This window comes from Anabrus simplex, chromosome 2 (assembly GCF_040414725.1).
Source record: "Anabrus simplex isolate iqAnaSimp1 chromosome 2, ASM4041472v1, whole genome shotgun sequence".
NCBI lineage: Eukaryota > Metazoa > Arthropoda > Insecta > Orthoptera > Tettigoniidae > Anabrus > Anabrus simplex.
The window spans coordinates 884,830,563-884,853,846 of NC_090266.1; the positions used below are offsets into that span (position 1 = coordinate 884,830,563).

At 38.7% G+C, this 23,284-nt stretch overlaps 1 protein-coding gene across 2 annotated transcripts in view; it reads right to left on the reverse strand.

The window, feature by feature from the left end:
* mRRF2 (mitochondrial ribosome recycling factor 2) overlaps positions 1-23,284 on the reverse strand; it is a 370,843-nt gene that overhangs the window by 147,374 nt on the left and 200,185 nt on the right. For both annotated transcript variants that reach the window (XM_067139519.2, XM_067139520.2), the window contains exon 10: positions 20,356-20,502. In XM_067139519.2, coding sequence (XP_066995620.2) covers positions 20,356-20,502 — 147 coding nt within the window. The remainder of the gene's footprint in view (positions 1-20,355; positions 20,503-23,284) is intronic.

Genomic DNA, 23,284 nt, shown 5'->3' on the forward strand with positions numbered 1-23,284 from the left:
TTTCCACGGTGTTTTCATGACCTTATCTAGAACCACGTTGAAGAGTGTTGGGGATGAGCTGTCACCCTGCCTCAGACCTGTTTTTATCTGGAAGGGTTAGCTGATCTCTCCTTGAAATTTCACTTTGGATATGGTGTTTGTTAGAGTTAACCTAGGTAAGTTGAGTGTTTTTTGATCGATGCCATATTCTCTCAAAATTTCGATCAATGTGTCTCTATCTATTGAATCGTATGCTTTTTGAAAATCAACGAAAGACATGAAGATGTTCTTTGGTCGAGCATTTTAATATTTGATTATCATTCTTAGACTCAAGATATGATCCTGACAAGAGCGCCCTCTCCTGAAGCCACCCTGATACTCTCCCAACTTGTGGTCAATTTGCAGCGTCAGTCTGTTCAATAGGAGTTTAGAAAAAATCTTATATGTGACAGATAAAAGTGATATTCCTCGGTAAATGCTGACGTCTGTTTTCGGTCCCTTTTTATGTAGCGGGTGTATTAATGCCACTAGCCATTCTTCTGGTATTTTTTCATCTCTCCAAATATTCCGGAACAGTTCTGTCACTTCAGTGATAAAGGCGTCATTGGTTATCTTCCACAGTTCTGCTATTACTCCATCTTCACCAGATGCTTTGTTGTTCTTTAGGGAGTTTATTACTTCCCTTACTTCTTCCTCGTCTGGTGGTTCGGAACCTGGGTTCTGGATTGTGTCCTTCTCAATCTCCAATTTTTCCCGTGGCGATTCACAGTTAAGGAGGTCTTCAAAGTACTTTGCAATGATCTCACAGTTATCTTTATTGTTCAGGGCAAGAGTTCCGTCAGTTTTCTTGAAATGCAGGCTCGGTGCTATATAGCCTTTGATTCTATTTTTAAAGGCCCTATGGAATAATCTAGTATTGTTTTTCTTGAAGTTTTCATCCATTTCTGTGACTTCTGCCCTAAGGTGTTCTCTTCTGACTCTCCTCAGTGTTTGGTGTGTTTGTTTCCTTATTTCTTGTGATTTTTTCAAATTTGTCACAGTCTTATTCTCATTCCATGATTTCCATGCCTCAAATCTTTCTTTGATTGCATCTTCGCATTCTGCATTCCACCATGCATGCTTGCTTCGATATTTCGTAGATGCTATTTCAACTGCTGGCTCCTGCAGATTTTTTTGTCACTTCATTCCAATTTTTTGGCACCTGTAGCTTTTTCCTGTATTCTTCCCTCTTTTCTTGGATGAGTAATTCACGGTCGATTTTTGGCACTCTATTGCCACAGGTATGTGATTTTCATCTGGGTATGAAATTCATCTTAATCTGTGATAAGTAATGGCCTGATGTTACATTTACCGCTTTTCTAACTTTGACGTTGTGCCCCGTGGTAGCACGGTCAGCAAATTATTTTCCCAGCGGCTCAATTTCTTCTCAGGGTATCCATCAGTCAAGTAAAATCTGAGATTTTACATTAAGTTGCGTTTTACGTGAGTTCAAAAGAATACCGGTCCACCGAAGACGTATCACCGAAGAATTAATTCACCTAAGAAAGTACCGACTACCGAAAACCTCGGAAAATTCTTACCATGCATCAATTCAATCAATAAATTACTCAACTTAACAACTAACTTATAAACTAAGCGTAAGAGAAAGAATTCATAACACATTCGTTCTAGAAAAATAATATAATAATATTTATTTAAATAAAATATCGACCTGCAAAAAAGTAGTGTGAATTTGGGTAGTATTTTTATGTTATTATACCTGAATAATAGTTCAGAGTCAGCGCTGGCTCAAATAAAAGAAAAGTAATTGGAACGTTAAGCTATTTACACATATTCATCCTCATATTCATGTTCATATTCATATTCATGTTGAGATTCATATCCCTGTTCATGTTAACATTCCGAAATGAGATCAAAATGAATCTTACTATTCACAATTGATCACTGAGCAATCACAATCCTCCATTGAAATACTTCATTAGGTTGACGTAAATACTGTCATGTTAATTATATTACTTATTCTCATCACATTCAAATCAATTACGTCTTAATAAAACGTTTAGTTTACCAGAATGAAGCGCAGAAATAACTAAATAGATTGAAATCAGAATGTAAATATAAATTTGAGCATATCTTTGGATATTTGTCTCTGAAAATAAACCCTAGCTTAACTTTTAACTCATAAATATGATCTCATAACTCTGCATTCATAAATTTGAACTCATATTGTTTGGTCCTTCTTCTTAAATACGCTTCAATAACAGCTTTGGGGCTAAGGCAATACTTCCCTAGTGCCTGTGACATCTGGCTCCTAGCCTACCATTTACCTATTCATTATATTTTTCAAGAAACGTCAATTCAAATAATCTCTGTGTCAAAAGAAACAAATTATCTATCTAACTATGTACGCAGTTTCTGATCCACACACACATCTATTTCCGGCTCAATGTGCTTTCCCTTTCTCATATTACATAGTATTTCTCATCCTTGCAAGCTACTGAGTTCATATGGTCAGTCAGAATAAAAATAATACGCATTCATGTTTAGAAATGTGTTACCGCATCAAAGAATATCATGATTACATTTGGCCATGAACATAGTTAAATAATATATCAACGTACTCTCGTATTTAACATACAGCATCTACAACAAGGAAGAGGGAAGGAAGCGGCCGTGGCCTCAAGTTAGGTACCATCCCGGCATTCGCCTGGAGGAGAAGTGGGAAACCACGGAAAACCACTTCGAGGATGGCTGAGGTGGGAATCGAACCCACCTCTACTCAGTTGACCTCCCGAGGCTGAGTGGACCCCGTGCCAGCCCTCGTACCACTTTTCAAATTTCGTGGCAGAGCCGGGAATCGAACCCGGGGCCTCCGAGGGTGGCAGCTAACTGTCATATGATTCTGTCACGAATCTCAATTCTATTATAGTACATATCAATCTTACCTCAATTAGATCATCCACGCGATGTGCTCTCATTCACGTACTCTTTTCATTTGACACGAAATCTCACCTCATATAAATGTAACATAGCGTTTCCTCAACAAATAGCATTCTTATCCACACCGAAGCACATAAATAAACATACACGTTTCAATATTCATAAATACATTCCGTCGAATAACCACATTACAATTTCATTTCAATACACAACTATCACTTCATTTGCATAATCTCTACCACAAACATATCGCTGATTACTCTTATAATGCTATGCTAAGTATCTCAGAATTGCTTTTCTATTAAATGCATTTCAATAACCATGTATATTCAAACCCAAAACAGAGTTCAATGCCCTCATGTTACAGAGCAAAGAGTACGTAACTTAAATACATTCATATCTGACGCGCGTGCCAAACGTGACGTAAACATTGTGGAAATTAATACGAGATCTATCGAAGTTCCACAATATCTGTTAACTCATTGCTATCAGCTCTTAATACAAACACTTCATTCATTTACTCATGCCACATTCTACTTATTCTGACCAAGTGCGGTAACGCGTATATAATGTAATAAAAATCTATTCTACACTGCCATATTATATTATAGCTTTAAATATCTCACACTTAACTTGTATAATTCACTTGCATTCTTAATTAAACGGTTAATATTACCAACTAATCAGCACATGCCGAACTTAGAGTGCGCATGCAGATCAAAAAAACTACGCAACTAAAAAAATGTAAAGACTTAGCTCGTTTGATGTTATATCTGGTCGAGTAGTCGCTCCAGTGCTCGGATGTGGTTAGACCCGCGGTTGGAATCCAGGTCTGGTCATCCTCCGTCCTCCCGTTCAGAACCGCCTTCTGGTGGGTTGAGATTCTCCCTCATCATAGTCTGGACATCAGGTTGGACATCGCCTTCCTAGTCATGTGCTGGTCATCTGGTTGGGATGTACCTTTCCCCAATTCGGTCCATCTTGCATTTTTAGCAGGCACACATCATTTCAGTTCTGTAGGCAGCAAAGATATTCATTTTGGAGAAGGAATCTGTCATTATATTTTCCATTTTTACGATGATATCTTTTCAGTTGATATTCTTTTCCTTGTTCTTTGGGATGTAAATTTTTCTTTGGTCGGCATTAAGTTCCCCGTATATAAGAATTTATATATCAGCTTTTTCTGTAGAACTCGAAATTTACTCTCCTCCTTCTTGAATTGAGCTAGGATAGTCTTCTTCCCGTTTGAAGTTATTCCTCCTCTGTTACAGTTGGTCCTTCTTTACCAAATGGAAGACGATTGCTCACGGGATCCTGCTAGATCTAGATCACCGTATTATACTAATTTTTTTATTTCTCGGCTCTTCTTATATCGTCAGCTGGTGAATTATTCCGTCAGTTTTTGAACGACAATCCTTATTCTTCGATATTTTCTTCTCAATTCTTATATATTCTTCCGATATGAAGCTCGTTTGGCAGATGCGTCTTCCCTCTTGCGATGCAAATTTTTAAATGAAGTTTTTTAACAATCCCTTCACTACTATATTAAAAAAAAAATCACCTTGACTCTCTACTGTCCCGTAGTGCCTTCCAAATTGGTTCATTCCGAGACGTGTGGCCTTCTATGACATCACACTATCTAGAAATTCATAGTATCTCATAGATCGCATGGGCCATACCTTCCTACGCCTCCATTTTGCAAACGGTCTACGAGATGCGAACGGGCACAACGTTATGAATTTCCTTGTAATTGTTCTTGGATATCGTTACAGGGTCCAGTTGAAATTCGCCTAGCAAGGGGTTTGGTAATACCCATGTTTTCTTTTTGTTGGGGTGTGCTTTAAAACGGGTTGACACGAGTTTTAAGTTGTTCATGTTGCATAAACTGATCAGTCTTTCTCCGTTTTTATTCGTCCTGTTGTGTGCCGGATATTGTCCAACTATTTCAATGTACTTCCTTTCCAGCCCCACTTGTGCACTGAGGTCCCCCAGGAGAACTTTGATGTTATTTTTTGGGATCTTGCGTATTTCATCCCCCCCAGTTTGTCCCAAAATTCTTCAACCATATCGGGGTTCTTTTTATTATCCTCATTTATTGGTGCATTAGCATTTATCAGCGTGTATTTCTTATTCGCCGATTTGACCGTCATAAGCGATAGGCTTGAGTTTACACTCTTGAAGTCAACTATAGTGTTTTAAAAACGTTTTGTTTACTACAAAGGCCGTTCCCAGTTGCGGGACGTTTCTCATGATCTTTTCTCCGGCCTTTCCTTTGAAGATTCTGAACCCATCTGATTCAAAAGGTTCTTCATCCATGTACCGCGTTTCCTGGGGGGCCAGTATCGAGATGTCGAGTCTATGTAGCTCCGCTGTTAACTGTTTCAGTTTTCCAACCTGAATAAGGGAGTTTATGTTGAATGTTCCAAAATAGTATTTTCCCTTATTCTTGAATTTAGCAATGTTCTTGTGTGCTCCGATTCACTCACGAGCTTCAAAATGTTAGGCACCCTGGAATCCAAAAGCCTGATTTTGTCTTCAGGGTAATTTAATTCGTAAGAAGCTTGTTCCATGATATTAATGTTCATTTTAGGGGTTGGACATAGTCCGACATTATACAACTGAGGTTGTTAGCCTTTGAGGGCCTCATGATGTTTTCTGGTGAAAGGCAGGCATTTCCTCCTACCTTAAATAGGTATGGTTTCCCCGCCAATACTCGGGTGGCTAACTGCAGTGGTTACCCATTGGGCGATGGGGTCGCCACATCCCTTTAATGTTGTTGATTTTATTACTTTCGAGAAACTCCATGGGAAGACCTTCCTGTTTATAAATCTCACTGTTAAAGGTGAAATAATTATTAGCGGTGACGAACTCCACGATATTATTAAAATCCACTACCTCTTACCTACTTAAATTACTGTATTTGAGTAGATTACTCTTTACAAGATTTATCGTTTTTGATACCGGAATATTCGGGAACATGTTTTTGACATCAAATGAACACATCTTCTGGTCCGACTGCATGTATAAATCTTTGGTAGGATCACAAAATTCTTTGGAATTCATAATAGACTTGTTGTCCTCAAATTTATGTTTAAAAAAAAAAAAAGTGCATAAATCTAGACGTCTTGTATATAGGGCTAGTTTTGAAACTGATGACAGGTCTTAAAGGTATATTCTCTTTATGCACCTACGGTAGTGCCCTAGCCGTCAAGATACCTGGATTCATATTAACAAGTTTTTGAGACTTCCTTTCATTGAGGATGAAAGCAGATCATTAAATAAGTTACTTTAAGTTTCTCTGAATAATATTGACCGGGTCTTTTTTCATAAATTTGAATGAATTCTCCATAAAAAAGGTTTCGGTTTTCTGTACGTATGATTCTTTACTCATAATGACCATAGCATACCCCTTGTCCACCTTAGTCAAATCAAATCATTCTCCTTAATTTTCTGTTTCAATGAACCTATTATTTGGTTATGATGTGAAGGAACTCCAACTTATTAAATTAGAAATTTTTTTCTTTATATTAAATCTAGACTCTGTTTGGTTCTCGATCGGTGACTTCTGTACTGCATTTTCAGCTTCCACCGTGAACGCGATTGCGTCCTTGAGTTTGAATTGAACGGGCCAACTGAATTTGGGACTTCCGACTTTTAATGCTTGTGCCAATTGCTGTCGAGTTTCAGTTGCGTCATCATCCAGTAATGCGTCTTTCACACTGAAATCACCACATTTAAATTGTCGAAATCATGCCTCACATATTCTAATTGATGGAACGTGTTCACCATATGTTTCTACCAGCAAACGATGACTTTCCACAGCCTTTTTGAGTTGGTTAAATAAGAAAAGCAATGCGATATTCTTTTTCAGGCACAAGCGTGGACATGATCACTGAACGATACAACACAGGCGCTAATGTTTGGCGGACTCAACTTGTGTGTGTTGGTAGGTTAATGTCAGACAAACAAACTGACATATGTATCAAATTCATACACTGCGTACTGCTCGCTGGCGTCATCTCTTGGTGAAACCGGAAAATACTTATGCATACACCTGGTACACATAGTCCGGGCAGGGGCGAATTTAGCTACTTGCTGCCCCTAGGCAGAAAAAAAATATTTTCGTCCATTATATCGATATGAATGTATCACCAAGTAACTTATATCCATAGCTGAATAATAATGATGATGATAATAATAATAATAATAATAATAATAATAATAATAATAATAATAATAATAATAATAATAATGATGATGATGTGTGTGATGCTAGTAATACCATTCCTTATGTAGCCAGTCCCTGTTCTGAATGGTGTGAAAATATCACTCATAGGGTCGGTTGTTGAAATACATTTCAGTGGGTTTGGCAGAGTGATATGTAATAGCAACTTCTGGCTCAGTGAGGAAAGCAACGGGAAACTACCTCACTCCTCATTTTCCTAGCATGCCTCTTCAGTGATGCCTAGGCTACGTATGACAGCTGTTGGTGGAACTGTGGAGGATCAAACCAGCCTTCGGGCTGAATACCCAATATACAACAACAACAACAACAACAACAACAATAATAATAATAATAACAACAACAACAACAACAACAACAATAACAACATCAACAACCAGTCATAAGCAAACCTGAGGCCCAGTCCCCACCACCACAACTCCATGACCTCCTTTCAAGCCTTCCACCAGAAACGAATAGAAGGTGCAACCAGAGAGTTCGATTTCCCGAGAGATCAAAGGACTTCTCTCATCCGAAGAATCATGAAGGTCTGGCCCCATTATAAAAGGCATGCTGAACTAGTCCCAGCATTTCAGTATGAGCTCAGTCAGTCAGCAGTTAAGAGCGGATAGTGCAGTGATAGTGATGGTGTTGTTCTGTGAGGACAGCGCCAAGCAGCAAGTGCTTTGGAACCCTGAAGTGCTGCATGTGAACTGATAGAAAAGTGCAACTGATCGATGTGAGGCCGTGAACAGAGGACTGCCGTGTGTGAGTGTGAATTTTTTTTTGCTAGTTGCTTTACGTCGCACTGACACAGATAGGTCTTATGGCGACGATGGGACAGGGAGGGGCTAGGAGTGGCAAGGAAGCGGCCGTGGCCTCAATTAAGGTACAGCCCCAGCATTTGCCTGGTGTGAAAATGGGAAACCACGGAAAACCATCTTCAGGGCTGCCGACAGTGGGGTTCGAACCCACTACCTCCCGAATACTGGGTACTGGGCGTACTTAAGCGACTGCAGCTATCTAGCTCGGTAGTGTGAATTCTGTACCATGAACAGACTTGTCTGACTGTGTTGCGCACGCGTAAACAGTTAAGTGTGCGGCCATGAACACTGTTCAGTGAATTTATTCGTGAGCTACCATAGGGTACAAGCAATAGTGTACACTGTGTGTGTGTATGTGAACTCTGTACTGTCGCCATCAAATTTGGTCATTATTAGATCATTTACTACAGGTCTACATTGGAAATTTATTGTTTGCCAAGAGTTGGATTTTATCATTTGGAGAGCTGTGTCAGTGCACCAGACTGTTTTTCTTTTTTTTTCAATTCAGAGGGAGCAAGTATTGATCCGTCTTTGATCGAGTGCAGCAGTAGATCACGTGACAGACTGGTTCCCCGAGTGAGGAGTGCGCGTGTGCCGACCAGTAGGCGAGCAAGCGACAAACTTTCTAGAATAGTCACAGCCAATTACAAGAGACACTGTGAACCAATGATCATCTTTAAAAACAACACACCCCTCGAGCTAAAGCTATAAAAACTCATGCTCGCAGTAAATCTTTCTCTTCTTCCTGCTTATTCTGCGCTGCGCTGCTGATTACATACTTGCTGTTCATCGGCACCATGTGGGAATTAACTCAGTCTTGTAGATGAAAATCTACTCTGCTAACTGTGACTGCAGTTATTTACGATAGAGCTTTACGAAGTGTACTTCGAATTTAGTGGATCCAAGTTCATTTCTCCACGCGAATATTGAACATTCCAACTGGTGTGTGCATATTTTAATGCTTATTGTATTAGTTGCAGCTTAATCTTACTGGCACGTGGCGAAGACTGCCCAATGGATCATCGTCAACCTCAAGATGAACTCTGCTTCTACAAGATTCACTGTAATTTCATCGTGGGATGTCTACTGCTGCATCTTCATGACCTGCTTAACATGTAAGGTGTTTCTGGCCGGAGAAAGTGATGGACGGGAAATGCCAGAATGATGGACCTCTACCAGGAATCGAACACCAGCTAACATTTGAGTACCATTTTTAATTGTATAATATCTTTCTCATCTATGTAAAACTAGATGATCTTTCGTCCCTAGATCACAGTTCTATTAGTTTTTGCAGTAGTTTGAGTTATTTCCATTTTCATTCTCAAGGTGGCATGGTAGTCAAGTTACCTGTGGGACTGAAATTTTGAGATCTATTAGATTAATGCTGTAGTTGTTCTTTTGAATGAATTCTTAAGTGCAGGATTTATACATGTAAAAATCATTGACTACGCGATAAACTTCATCTGATTTTGAATGTGATATTTGAAATATCGTGATATGGAGTTGTACCTAATTTTGAGAAGTAGTGTTGAACTGAGTGTCATCTAAGTTCACTTGCAATTCTTTAGGAACGTGTCATCTAATTTCATGACATTTTCAAGAGGACTGATAGACCTAATAATCAATAATAATAATAATAATAATAATAATAATAATAATAATAATAATAATAATAATAATAATAATAAATTTCAAGTAGAAGACCAGGTTAAAAATGTAATTTAATGGTCGTGAGCTATAAATTGACCTAGAATATTCTCATATATCATATTTGATGTGCTCTGTTCATAATTGCGCCTGGAATATTGTTGATCCTGCGGGATATTAATTGAATAATTTGTTGCTTGTATCTTTGGAACACAGTAAATTGTAATAAATATGGAGCACGTGTTGAATGCATTTCATGAGTGTAGGGAATAATAATAAAGTGATTAAGGCTCATGAATGCTATACTTGCAACTTGTTAACCCATGTGATGGTGATGATTATTGAATTCTATTGGAATCTTTGAGTAAATTTCTGGAATTTAGATGGATCTCCATTGTTCTTTAAAGATTGTTTCAATTAAAGTGATAATTCTAATTTGATCACAAGTCTCTAAATAAATTGATAATGTTACCAGACATGAGTTCGTCTGCTGAATCTTATTGATGCGACCATGTTAAAAATAATTGAATAATTAATTCAGTCAGGATTCGTTTGTAAATATTGTACATAAAATACGTGTTACCCTTGTGTGAATCAGATGTGTGTGTGATTTAGTTAGGAATATTTTCATGTGTCCAATTGTTCATTGTGCTCTAATCTGGTCGTGTGTTCATCGCGACGACACAGATTATTTCAGTGTTGGTTTGCCACCATGACAATTTATTTGATGTGTTGATTTGTTGAGACTAAGGTCATGTAAGACTAGATTAGAATTTAGTTTTCATTTAATGCTGATTTAGACGAGAGATCATTTAGTTCACTTATCAGCAAAGGCAAGCAATTTATTAATTAACTTCAACTAATTTACATGTGGTTATAATAAAATTGTCAGTGGATTTATAATTCATTTTTCGAAGGATTTCTAATTGATTTCTAAACTTTAAATGCTGTGCATATAGAAATTAAATGTCTACAAATGACATAATTATCTTGTGAGCTAAGGAGGTAACAAGTAATAATGATAATTAATTAATTGATTTGACAAGTGTGTCATGATTAGACTGAGAGTTTATCTAATTAAATACATCAATTTTGTGAAAACGATCGTGTGATTAATAGAAGTAAATGTTGTGTGTATGTATGTTTAGTCATCAGCCCGAAGGCTGGTTGGATCCTCAACAGCTCCGCCATCAGCTGCCATAGATGGCCTAGGCATCACTGGAGAGGCGTACTAGGGATATGAGGAGTGAGGTAGTTTCCCGTTGCTTTCCTCACTGAGCCAGAAGTTGCTATTACATATCAGTCTGCCAAGCCCACTGAAATGCATGCACCAATCGACCCTATGAGCAATAGTTTCACACCATTCATAGCAGGGACTGGCTGCATAAGGAATGGCATTACTAGCATCGCTCATACCTCAGTCACTTTCATATTGTCAAAGCCAAGTATACGACAGAGACAGATCAATGAAAGTAACAAAATTGCTCTAGCCTATACCAGAAGACATAGTGCACTGTAAACACTAGGTCTTGCCAGCAAAGGCACAAGTAAATGTTACCCAAACAATTTAATGACAATTAATTCATTGTGATTTCAAAGTACTCAGATTCAACAGTAGGGTTTCTACTGATTTCATTACACAGTGTTACCTACCTTAAGTAACATAACTGATCATTAGCTAACAGTGACGACGTGTTAAAGTCCTAATGAATAAAAGGAAAAATTCAGTTTAATTTTGTTCCTGAAATAATAAGTGAGATAGCTGCCAGCTGATTTTTGTAAACACTGTTGTGAATTATAGAAGGCTCAGGTTATATTTTCATTAAAAATTTTTTTAAAGGCAGTAAAGGCCTAATCCATTTGCTATTATTTGATTTCAGAGCCTAACTGTTGTCTGCATCGACGGAGATCATGTTATTTTGTAAAGTCAATACCGGAAGTCAAGATACCACGGAAGTATAAATGTATTCAACTTCAGCAAGGATATTTTGTTTGTTTTGAATGAGTGTTTATGTGAATAAATGTCAGAATGTTGTTTTCAAATGTATTTTTGTGCTTGGTCGTCACCCCTATTCCCTTAAATGCCCCTAGAAAACAGAAAGCCATGAACGAACGGTCCCCCTTGGGATCTCTCGCTCACTGGCTGGGCTTAATTTGGCAATAAAGGGGGCAGTTCTGTAACTGTTTTAGCCTGCAAGTGTAAAACTGAAATACTAGTGTGACTAAACAGTGATAACACAGAGAGAGAGCGCTAACTAGTGTAACTGTGTGCCTGTGTGTAAGCAATTATTAGAGATAGTTAAAAAATTTTAGGGTAACGCTACCAGTCATGTATTTGTCTACTACCCTGCCATCACATTACAATACTTATTACTCGCAACATGAAAACAAGACAAGCTGATGGTTTTATGACTAGGAAATACTAAACTATAGTTTGCTATCAAGTGTAAACTTTTTTATTTTACAATTTGCTAAGTTGCACCGACAAAGATATGTCTTATGGTGGCAATGGGATAGGAAGGAACTAGGAGTGGGAAGGTAGCGACCGTGGCCTTAATTAAGTTATAGCCCCAGCATCTGCCTATTGTGAAAATGGGAAACCATGGAAAACCATCTTCGGAGCTGCTGAGAGTGGGGCTTGAACCCACTATCTCCCGAATACAAGCTGACAGTTATGTGACTAAAACCATACAGCCACTTGCTTGGTAAGTATAAAACTACTTTGCCCGACTAAGTTCTCTCAGGTCTTCAGTATGGTAATGAACTCTCATCATATCAGAGTGCATTTAGTTCAGTTTGTAAGAGCACATTTTTGATCAATCATAAACTGGATTGTATGGATGTGAATGATGAATTAATTCTTCTCATTGATATACAGTACGAGCATAATATGACTATCAGGTACCTATAAGTGGATTAAGAAAAAACACTGTAAGTGAATTTTAAATTTCATTAGTAATGAAAAAAAAATGACAGTAGACAGGGTCTTTACCAGTGGAGTGGATATCCATGCTAAGAGCAAAAATATGCTCACAAAAGGGGAAGTAGTTCCAAGAATAATTTATTCAGTTCATTTGCTTACCCACTGATATTTATGCAACTGAAAATTTGGAAAAATCATACTAACACATTTGCCTTATAAGGCAAATATAAGGCAGGTGTGTTCTATATGTCTCTACTAGACCACATCCAACTTGCTGAAAGAATCTAGTGTTGAATGGATGTTTTGGAGAGTAAATATTGTTGTGGAACTTGCTTATTCCAATTAACATTTCCTAGCATAAGGATATGGGTAAATTCATTGAGGTGCCTTTTTCCTGAATTGTATTTTACCTACATTTAATTTCATATCAAGTTTTCAAGGAAGTATGGACAAACTCTGAATATGGACAAGAGAGCAAAGACCCCACAGTTCCCCCTGAAACAGTTGCTATGGCTTTTCTAATTACAACTCCAAGCAAATGTTGGGACTGACCTTTTCTCAAAAGCCACAGCTATTCATGCTTCCCTACAGCAATCTAGTGCTTTCCAGTATACACACCAAAGGATTTATGACCATAATATTCTACATTTGAAATATTAACAACAAACTGAGAGCAAGGTAAATTATTTTGTAAAACTAGTTTCTTAAAAATTAATATATCTTTTATTTTTGACTGGTATAGTCTACAGTTTACATTTCACAAAAATTCAAGTACTTTTACGGTTGTTAATAGGCTTAATCTAAAAAAATATTTCTAGTGCACTTTACTATTAAATTCAGATTTTCAAGGTGTTTGATTCACACTTAATATTCTGCTTACTACAAAAATGCTACTAATGTGTATGAATTCTTTGAAAGAGGGGAACCTTTTACACGTTACTTCTACAAACTTATTCCTATGTATTTCGAAAGGTAAGCAGAGCAATTAATCTTATTAATCTTGACTCTAGCTTATTCTAGTTATTTTTAAAGTCACTGAAACACACAGGCTCATTTGGGTTTTGTCCATAGTTTTACGCCAGGTGCCCTTGACAACATTACTATTTCAATTCTCTAAAAATATTTAAAATACTGTATAAATTGAAAACTGATTTTAGATGTGAGAAAAGAAGCATTGGCTGACTCACCAAGTACCTTCTTGACACCAACCTCAGATAAGGAGCTAATGAAGATGAAACGAATGATGGTGAATAAAATTGGTTAAGGAGGTGGAAGTAGTAACCTGTGGTCTATGAACTGGAACTGTCCTGGCATTTGCCTGGAAGTAAAAAATGGGAAACCAAGTAATGGCTACGGTAATGGAGTCAAATGAATGGCTAAGTGTTCAGCAACAGTAAATAATTCAACTCCCTTAACATGTCAACAATTTGGGTAAAGGAGCTCCTATAAAGGTATGAAGATCCCTCTGTGGACAACAGCCATAAAAAGCCATATGGCTGTTGCAAGGGTCATCTGTCTCCATGTTAGAAGTAGCCTGACAAAACCGATGGGGTTTTTTTTACCTGTTCCCCTATCGGGCGCGTACCAGGTGGCAGACAAGCCCGGAGGGTCTGAGGGAAATAAAATACCCTTTCGCGAACCAAAAACAGGTATTGCCAGAAAACGTCTTGAGGCACAGTGATTGTTACTAGCCCAAGTCACGGTTGGGAAGTGGAGGCCACGCCACACATGCTAGAGAGGCATCCATGGTTCCTCCAGATGGGTGATATGGTGGTTCAGGTGAAGTGGGGCAGGTGATTGAGGTGAAGGGTGACTGTGGAGTGCTGGAAACAATACATCACTTTGCTCTACGTAGCCTGGACGAGCCGCGGGTTGGGAAAGGGGCAATCCCAAACTAGGGTGAAAGTCATGGCTGTGAACTCTGTGACAGCTGGATGGATGATTGAGGGACGTGGTCTCTGCTGAGTTGCGGGAGGACACCTAGTCCTTGGAGCAGATGCAAATTCACAGCACACGGCATGGGGCAGCACGAACTGCAATGTAAGAGGTGAGTCTAAAAACGAGTTTATTATTGGAACTGAGCTGACGATACTAAAACTAGGAAACAAGCCTACATTAAATAAAAATCGTAAGGAGGTAATAGACATTACACTAAGCACTACGCATATTGCAAACTTTATTAAAGACTGGAAAGTGCTGGAGGAACCATTATTGGCAGACCACCAGCACATCCAATTTGCAAGAGATGCGAGACTATGTGGGACTGAGATGTACAGAGACCCAAAACGAACTAACTGGGATAGATACAGGGAAGTACTAGGGAAGGCTGTAAAAAAATTCCAACTAACGTGAGAGGACAGAAAGAATTGGATAAGGCAGTGGAACTATTAGAAGAGGTCATTATAGACTCATGCCATGACAACTGTCCTCTCAAAGAAAAGAAAAACACCAAAAAAGTAAGGTGGTAAAACAACAAACTAGCCAAAATGAAAAAAGAGGTTAGGATGTTGTATAGAATATCATCTAGGAATGGTATGTGGGACGTATATTATAGGAAACTCACTGAGTATAACCTAGAGATACGGAAAGCAAAAAGAAAATCTTGGAGACTGTTCTGTGAGAATGTGGAATCACACACTGAAACAGCAAGGCTCCAGAAGGTTCTGAAAGCAACCCATATAAATCAGGTGGGGAAACTGGAGAAACCAGATGGGTTGTTTACTTAGGTGGGGAAGGACACGCTGGAGATGCTAATGGCATGTCACTTTCCTGAGGCTGAGGAGATGACAGAAGAAGAAACGGTTGGAACAGAGACCGGAGCTCGAAGAGCACACTGGAACTGTGCCAACAGAATAATAAAACGCAACCATGTAAAATGGGTAATCAACACGTTTCACCCTATAAAGGCTCTGGGGCCAGATGAGATACTTCCGATACTCCTACAGAAAGGATGGGAGATACTCATCAGTGCCCTGACGGACCCCTTCAGAGCTGGTCTAGCTTTAGGGTACATGCCAAATCATGGTCTGAAGCTAAAGCAGTGTTCATACCTAAACCTGGAAGGGCAAACTATGCTCAAGCCAGAGCATACAGACCATTATGTTTAACTTTCTTCATGCTGAAAGCAATGGAGAAAATTCTGGATAAATATATCAGAAGAACGGTGCAACTGAACTCAACGTTACATGAAAATAAGTTTGCATATAGACCTGACAGATCCACTGAAGTAGCACTCCACCACTTGGTTTGTAAACTAGAGGAAAGCCTAGATTATAAAGAAATTGCACTGGCGGCATTTCTAGATATAGAAGAAGCCTTCAGCAATACAACCTATGACTATGATCAAAGCATCGGAAAAGAGCAAGGTGAGTAAAACCATTGTCAAATGGATTAAATCCATGTTAGAGGGAAGGAAGATAAAAGCAACCCTGTTTGAAGAAATGCTGACGGTCAGGGACACCCGAGGCTGTGCTCAGGGAGGAGTTCTTTCGCCTCTGCTGTGGAACCTCGTGGTGAACAAAATCATAGCTATGCTCAACGAACAGGGTTTCTATACACAAGGATACACAGATGACCAAGTGATTGTGGTATGAGGTAAGGTGATGAGAGTTATCCAGGACCTCAAGAAAAGATCACTCAACCTTGTAGAGGACTGGTAACGGGAAGAACAACTATCAGTCAGCCCAGACAAGATAACTTTGGTCCCTTTTACAAGAAGAAGAAAATTAGAGGGAAAGAGATCACTGAAGCTCTTTGGGCAAGATAGATATATATATAGGCACTGCACCTAGGTGTAGTATTAGATAAATTCGAACCTTGAATCCACGTATAGAAAGGAACATAATGGAGGCCGAGAATTTGCTATGCATGTAAAAGAGCCATTGGGAAGATATGGGGCCTAAGACCATCAATGGTAATGTGGATATACACAATGATCATTAGACCGTTGATGGCCTATGCTGCAATCATCTGGTGGCAGAAAGTAAGTCAAGGAAAAGTTGGCAGTAGATTGGATAGCCTACAGAGAATGGCATGCATAGCCATAAAAGGACAGGCTAGAATGAGTTCATATAGATTGGCACAATAAGAGTGCTAGAATTCACAAAGACCCAATCTAGGACACTATACATTTCACAGAGTAATAACAGGGGAAATTCTACACATGCCTTCTGATCATATGATACCAAAGTACAACTTTGAAAAACTGCTTGAGACCCAGATAATAAGAAAAGAAGACTGGGATATCAACAAATGGAATACTGAAGAAGAAGATATAGTGTGGTGGACTGATGGCTCAAAGACTGTGGATGGCACAAGAGGAGGGATCAATGGGGGATGACCTGAGAGATCAATCCAGATGAGCCTGGGCAGACACACTACAGTCTTTCAAGCTGAAATGATAGCTATCACAACATGTCTTGAAGAAAAACTGAAAATGAACTATAGGAATAAGAACATTTTCATTTTTACGGACAGCCAAGCGGCCATTAAGGCACTAGAGGCAGTCCGGATAATATCCACAATTGTCTGGTATTGCCACTCACTTCTCCTGAAGCTCTCAAAGTACAACACTGTCAAAATAATATGGGTACCAGGTCATACAGGTATAGAAGGAAATGAAAAGGCAGATAAACTGGCCAGGCAAGGGGCAGAAACACATTTTGTAGGCCCAGAACCTGTATGCAGGATTTCCTAGGGACAAGCCCGATACTACATAGAAAAATGGGTACAAAAGAAACAAATGGAAAACTGGAAAAATACTCCAGGATACAGGCTTGCAAAGGAACTGATAGAAGGACCAAACAAGAAGCATACTAAAGAACTGTTGAAACTCAGCAGAGAAAATATAAGATGGGTAGTAGGACTGTTGACAGGACACTGCCATCTGAAAAAACACCTACATAGAAGTGGAGTAATAAGAGACAACATATGCAGGAAATACAATGAAGCAGAGGAATCAGCTGAACACATACTTTTCAAATGTGAGGTGCTGGGTAGACTCAGAATCTCCACTCTAGCACTACCAGGTGAAGAGAGAAAACAATTCCAAGAAGACCCAATGAGAACAACCTGCAGCTTTGTGAAGGGAGCAGGTATATCTAGGTGGGAGTGAAGGAAAAACATGCTAGCAAATGATCTTAGAGGTCGACGCTAATTAGGAACTAATATTTAGAGGCCCCATGAAGAAAAGAAGAAGAAGCCTGACCAAAACCTATTAGCAAGTATAAAATAGTAAGAGAGTGCCTTGGAAAATGGCAGGACATCTTCAGCAAGATGAACACATAGTGCCTTGGATATTGTGGGTGCTGTAAAAATTGGGATCATATCAAATCTTACGATGATGGACACCAGTTAATTAGGAACATCTTCGTATTGATAAATAAGATCAAAGTACTTGCCAAATTTCATGAAGGAGAAGGACATGGGTATCCTAGGGCTAATCAAATCTAAATGATTTGGAAGAGGAAGGGGGACACTGGAGGACAAGTACAGGCTGTTCTACAACCAAGGACTAAATGCGAGTAGGTATGGTCTTGAGGAAGGATGTGCAGGAATTTATGGAAGAGTTTAAGTATGTAAATTAATGGTATGGTAGGAACTTTATCTGGATAATTTAGCAGGAGAAAGGAATAAGGGATCTGTTTCAAGTATAGACCCCATTTAACCACGGAGTGCCGTACACAGCACGCAAACTCCCCAACCCTCTATATCGCGGAGTGATGTACATTACACACGTGTAGCAGCTTCTGACTTGTGCTTCTATTTAGCGAATAGTTCTTGAACTATTAGAAGTGTACTAAGATATATCTATAGACAAAGTATCGATCTTTGATTTAATGTGTATATCTATCAAGTTTTTATTGATTACATATGATATATCGCGTCAGAAAACCAACAAGTTCTGTTGTTGACATCATGGCACGTAAACTTTTTTTGTGATTGCAAATTCGAAATTTAATGATGCTTTACCGAATGATGATACAGTGTGTTTTGTTTTGTTAAACAAGCACTAGGACATAGAATTTGAGAGTGAAATTAGTGATCATGACATTGATGTTGCTTCTGATGCTCGGTAACATATCTGCCGTAAGTTATTGATGGTAGGTTTGTGTGAGAAGACATGGATAAGTACAGAGGGCAAAGGGAAATGTTTACAGCAGATTATGGATCTCAGAATGCTGCAAAGAACTGCTTATATCCTGTGTGGAAAATTTCCAGTTGTTTTCTACTGTCAAGTTCGTAAAGATGATAGTAGAATAGGCAGATATTTATGCTCAACATCGCATGCGGTCACACGGTATGTTACTTCCGTTCTGATCAAGGGCAAATGAATGTGTACCGGTTACTGTAGAGGAAATGTATGTAGTTTTCGCATTATGTATGTTAACGAGCATAGTACAGAAACCTGTAATGAAATATTATTTTTCAAAAAACCGGGTACTAACTTAGCTATTCCTATATTTGATTCAGCCGTATCTCTTGTTCAATTCAAAAGCATCAGAAGGTTCATCCACTTCACTGACCTTAGGTAATTCCAGTAAATTATGCTGTTTGTGTGTTTATGCACTAATAACAATCTGAACATTTTGGTAAAATTCATTGAGCCGCTTGTCATTTACACCCAATTAACTAAAAGCCTGCACTCATGTCATGCTGGTGCTATACTCCTCCTGCAGCACAGGGTAGCCAGCTAGAGAAAGTCGACCCACACTGAGAGGTTAAAGACTAGGATAATTCCTGGAAGAAGCAGAGAAATGTGTACAACATAAGTGCTGATAATTAGAGATACGAATGCAGAAGAAGGAATGCAGAGAAAAGGAAGATTCTTGGGACCCAATGGATATGGTAGCAAGAATCAAGAAGAGGATGTGCATATTTTCCAGAGGAACCATTTTATTATGGGAAATAAAAGGTTCCAGAAGAAAAATATACCAGGTATGGATGACAAGATAGAAGAACTAAAATCCTGATTGATTGTATATTCATGAAAAAGGCAAATAGCAAGAAACTCATAGATGTACAGCAATGCCAGAAAAAACTTCTACTCGTGATCACAAAGTATTTTGATCTTCCTCTTTGGACAACAAACTGTTTTTCTTGAAGTTACATTTCCACCTTTTCTGCAATTCTTCTTTCTAGAATATCTTCCATTATTTTGGGAACATGGGATACAATTATGATTTCTCTGCAATTATTCGGACTATAATCTTTTATGGAAACAGGTACTATACAGTTATTCCTTTTTGCCAATATTCTGGAATTGTTTCTCTTTCTATACAATTCTGATGTTCACTGCAATTCTAGAAGTTACCATTATAATTTGCACTACAATGTAATTTATTCCTGCAGTTTTCCCCACTTTCATATCTTTAACAGCCTGTTCCACCTCTGTCATAGCAGAGACTTCTAATTTCTGATGTTAGATATCTTCCTTTGTTTAAGTATGCCATTTTCTGGGAGGTATGTTACAGAAGACAAGGGGATACAGATTGAGAAATGAAGACATACAGAAATAATTAAGGGGATATGCAATGTAACCCATGATGAACAAGGTTTTGTTCTTACATGCATTATTTCCATGTATCTCAGCCTAGTTTTATTATCCTTATTTATGCGTACACTGACATTACTTTATTATTTTATATTTAGCAATACTCAATCAATTCACTTCAAATCATTGCAAAATCTGTAATATCAAACAACCTGAACACATGCTCACTTCCAATATATTCCCAAATTGAAAATCGCAAGCAAATTTAGCCGATTATCAATCTGATACCTTCGCGTACATTTTACCAGGAAAAATATAATTAAATTACCAATCCTTTGTTCAACAGTGTGAGATTCCTTAGCTTGTGAAAGCATTGTCTCACAGTATGCTATCTGCACAGGTCCTAGTTCCACATCAATCTTGTATTCAGACACAATTCTGTTCTTGATTATTTCCAAATGAAGTTCCCCCATTCCTGAAATAAAAATAAATGTTTATGAAATATTGATCACTTTTAGGACACACTTCTGGTTTTCACAAGACAAAAGAAATAATACCTACAGAAGTTATTGCAAGCAAGTAGTTTTTCAACAATATTTCTTTAACAGATGGTAAATTTCTTAAATATTTCTGTGGAAAGGGAAATAATGCATGATATTTCAAGGTGACAATATTATTTCATGGCCACAGGATTGTATTTTATACAAAGGACTAAAATAATTATATATATATTTTATGATTCAACATCCACCTGCAGCACTGATCAGCACTGAGGTATCTTACACATTGCAGTGTCCAGCTCCATGGCTAAATAGTTAGCGTGCTGGCCTTTGGTCACAGGGGTCTCGGGTTTGATACCGGCAGGGTCAGGTTGCCAACGGGCGTCAAATCAAAAAAGACCTACATCTGACGAGCCAAATTTGTCCTCGGATACTCCTGGCAATAAAAGCCATACCACATTTCATTTCACATTGTAGTTACAATGACAAGTTACCTCAGATGACACTACGTTGCTGTCATTAACCCACTCATACCTAAACTTACCAATCCAACATAGGGTAAAACTTCACTACGAGCTGATCAATATTAATACCAGTACTCACTACTTTGCAGCACAGATGAGGTGACAGCATGCTGCACAAGTCTGCCAACTTAGGAAGTACGGAGCATCATTGAACTACATTATTAGATCCAACTAGTAACAAAAGCATTGTGTTTAGAGCAAGTGAAGAGGGTCTGCAGGCTGTAAGCCTCCATATGCTGATTAGTATTTCCTTCATTGGTTTGTGCACATCCTGGGAAGTGACATAAAACGACTGGTCTAATGTGTCATGTTTAGAAAAAAAAAATTTAAATGTAAATTTCTCCGCTACACAGAAAAAGCATAAAATCATGGATATGCTTTTGGGGTTATTAGACGAGAGAGTGAGTATAGATTCTTTGACTATTCCCCTCTTCATAGCCTCTTACAATATGCAGAGGGTACAGATAATGCATCTTTTCACTCCACCCACAGGGGAGGTAAAGAGTCCCGATAAATCAAAAGAAATCTGTAGCATCATAATCTATATACAACAATATGGCAGCTGATCCAGCACACAACATTCCCATGCCATGTCATAAAATGGCCCCATCTATCAAGATCTATGTCCAATAAAATGGTCGCTGAGTTAGCACATAATTTTATGGCCACAGTATTTGCAAGGTAAGTATTATGAGAACAATTCTGCTGCCTTCAGTGACATTACCGTGTGTAAGAGGCTTTGCTGTGACCTAGACAAAATGCCAGTCAAAGACAATGGAAACATTTAAAACACAGAACCATTTGTACCTACTGTATACAGATGGTAGAGTTCTGGCAGACAGCAAATAATGACAGGAAGACGACAATATGTTTGCCTGGTTACCACGGTATTGGTCTTTTGTCCACGCAAAATTATCTACTGCTACATTGATGATGCTTACAGATAGACCCCCAGCCCAAAAATATATATACAGGGTGAAGCGTAATTCGCGCACTCGGGCGTCGCAGCGCGACTCCTCACATGCCAGCAATAAAAAAATGTCTCTTACAAAATTTCGTCTTGCGAGTATATCCGGCAGAAAAACGACGTTGAAGAGTAGCAATCTGGCAACACTGTAACCACAGGTAGGGTAACTACCTCTGTCAGCAGAAGTTAGTCGTACTGTTTAGTTGGTGCAGTGGATAGAGTTTTGGGTTAGTATGCAGGAGGTCGAGTGGTCGATCCTGGGTTGAGGCGTATGTTTTTTATTTCGTAAATGTAGTCAGGTGGTATGGTATCTGGCATCTTAATCGTCACCAGCGATTGCAGTGGGTCCTCTAGAAACCATTTGCACTTACATACTACGATCCTAGAAATGGACGAACAATCGTTTTCACTGGTCAGCTTTAAAAGGCGCCCTTTCCACGTCGTGGGTGTGAATTCGCACCACTTCATCTACTAGATGTGAAACCTGTTTGTTTCAGCTGTCTATTTCTTATTAGTCTAACCAGGTATTTGTTGTTTCAGCGTTAAAAATGTTGTAAATGTAGGATACATGTGACCTCAGAAACGGTGTCTTACTGTATTACAGTAGGTAATGTCAGATGGAAATTAGCAAACAAAAAATGCGCCTCAACCCAGGATCGAACCATTGACCTCCTGCATGCCAACCAAAAACTCTACCCACTGCACCACCTGCACAGGACGATGAGAACGTGCTGACAGCGGTAGTTACCCTACATATGGTTACAGTGTTGCCAGATTGTTACTCTTCAACGTCCGTTTTCTACCGGATATACTCGCAAGACGAAAATTTGTAAGAGACATTTTTTTATTGCAGGCATGTGAGGAGTCGCGCTGCGACGCCCGAGTGCGCAAATTACGCTTCACCCTGTATATGTTAAAAGCCTCTCAAAGGGAGTGAGTTCCCACTTCTATTTCGTGTTGACCATTGGCCCACACATTGTGACGATGATGATGCTTGTTGTTTAAAGGGGCCTAACATCTAGGTCATTGGCCCCTAATGGTACCAAATGTAATGGCCAGGGCTCGGATGTTTAAGACCTAAAAATAGCCCAAATAAGCAAGCAAATATGACCTCAAAAGTGACTAAATATGACCTCAAAAGCGACGAAATATGACGTAAAAATTGCAAAATGTGACCCGAAAATGATTAATCTAAATATGGCCATTTTAAAATAAGTTATAAATCGAAAACAGCAATTCGTTTGATACATATTTGTTATATAACTT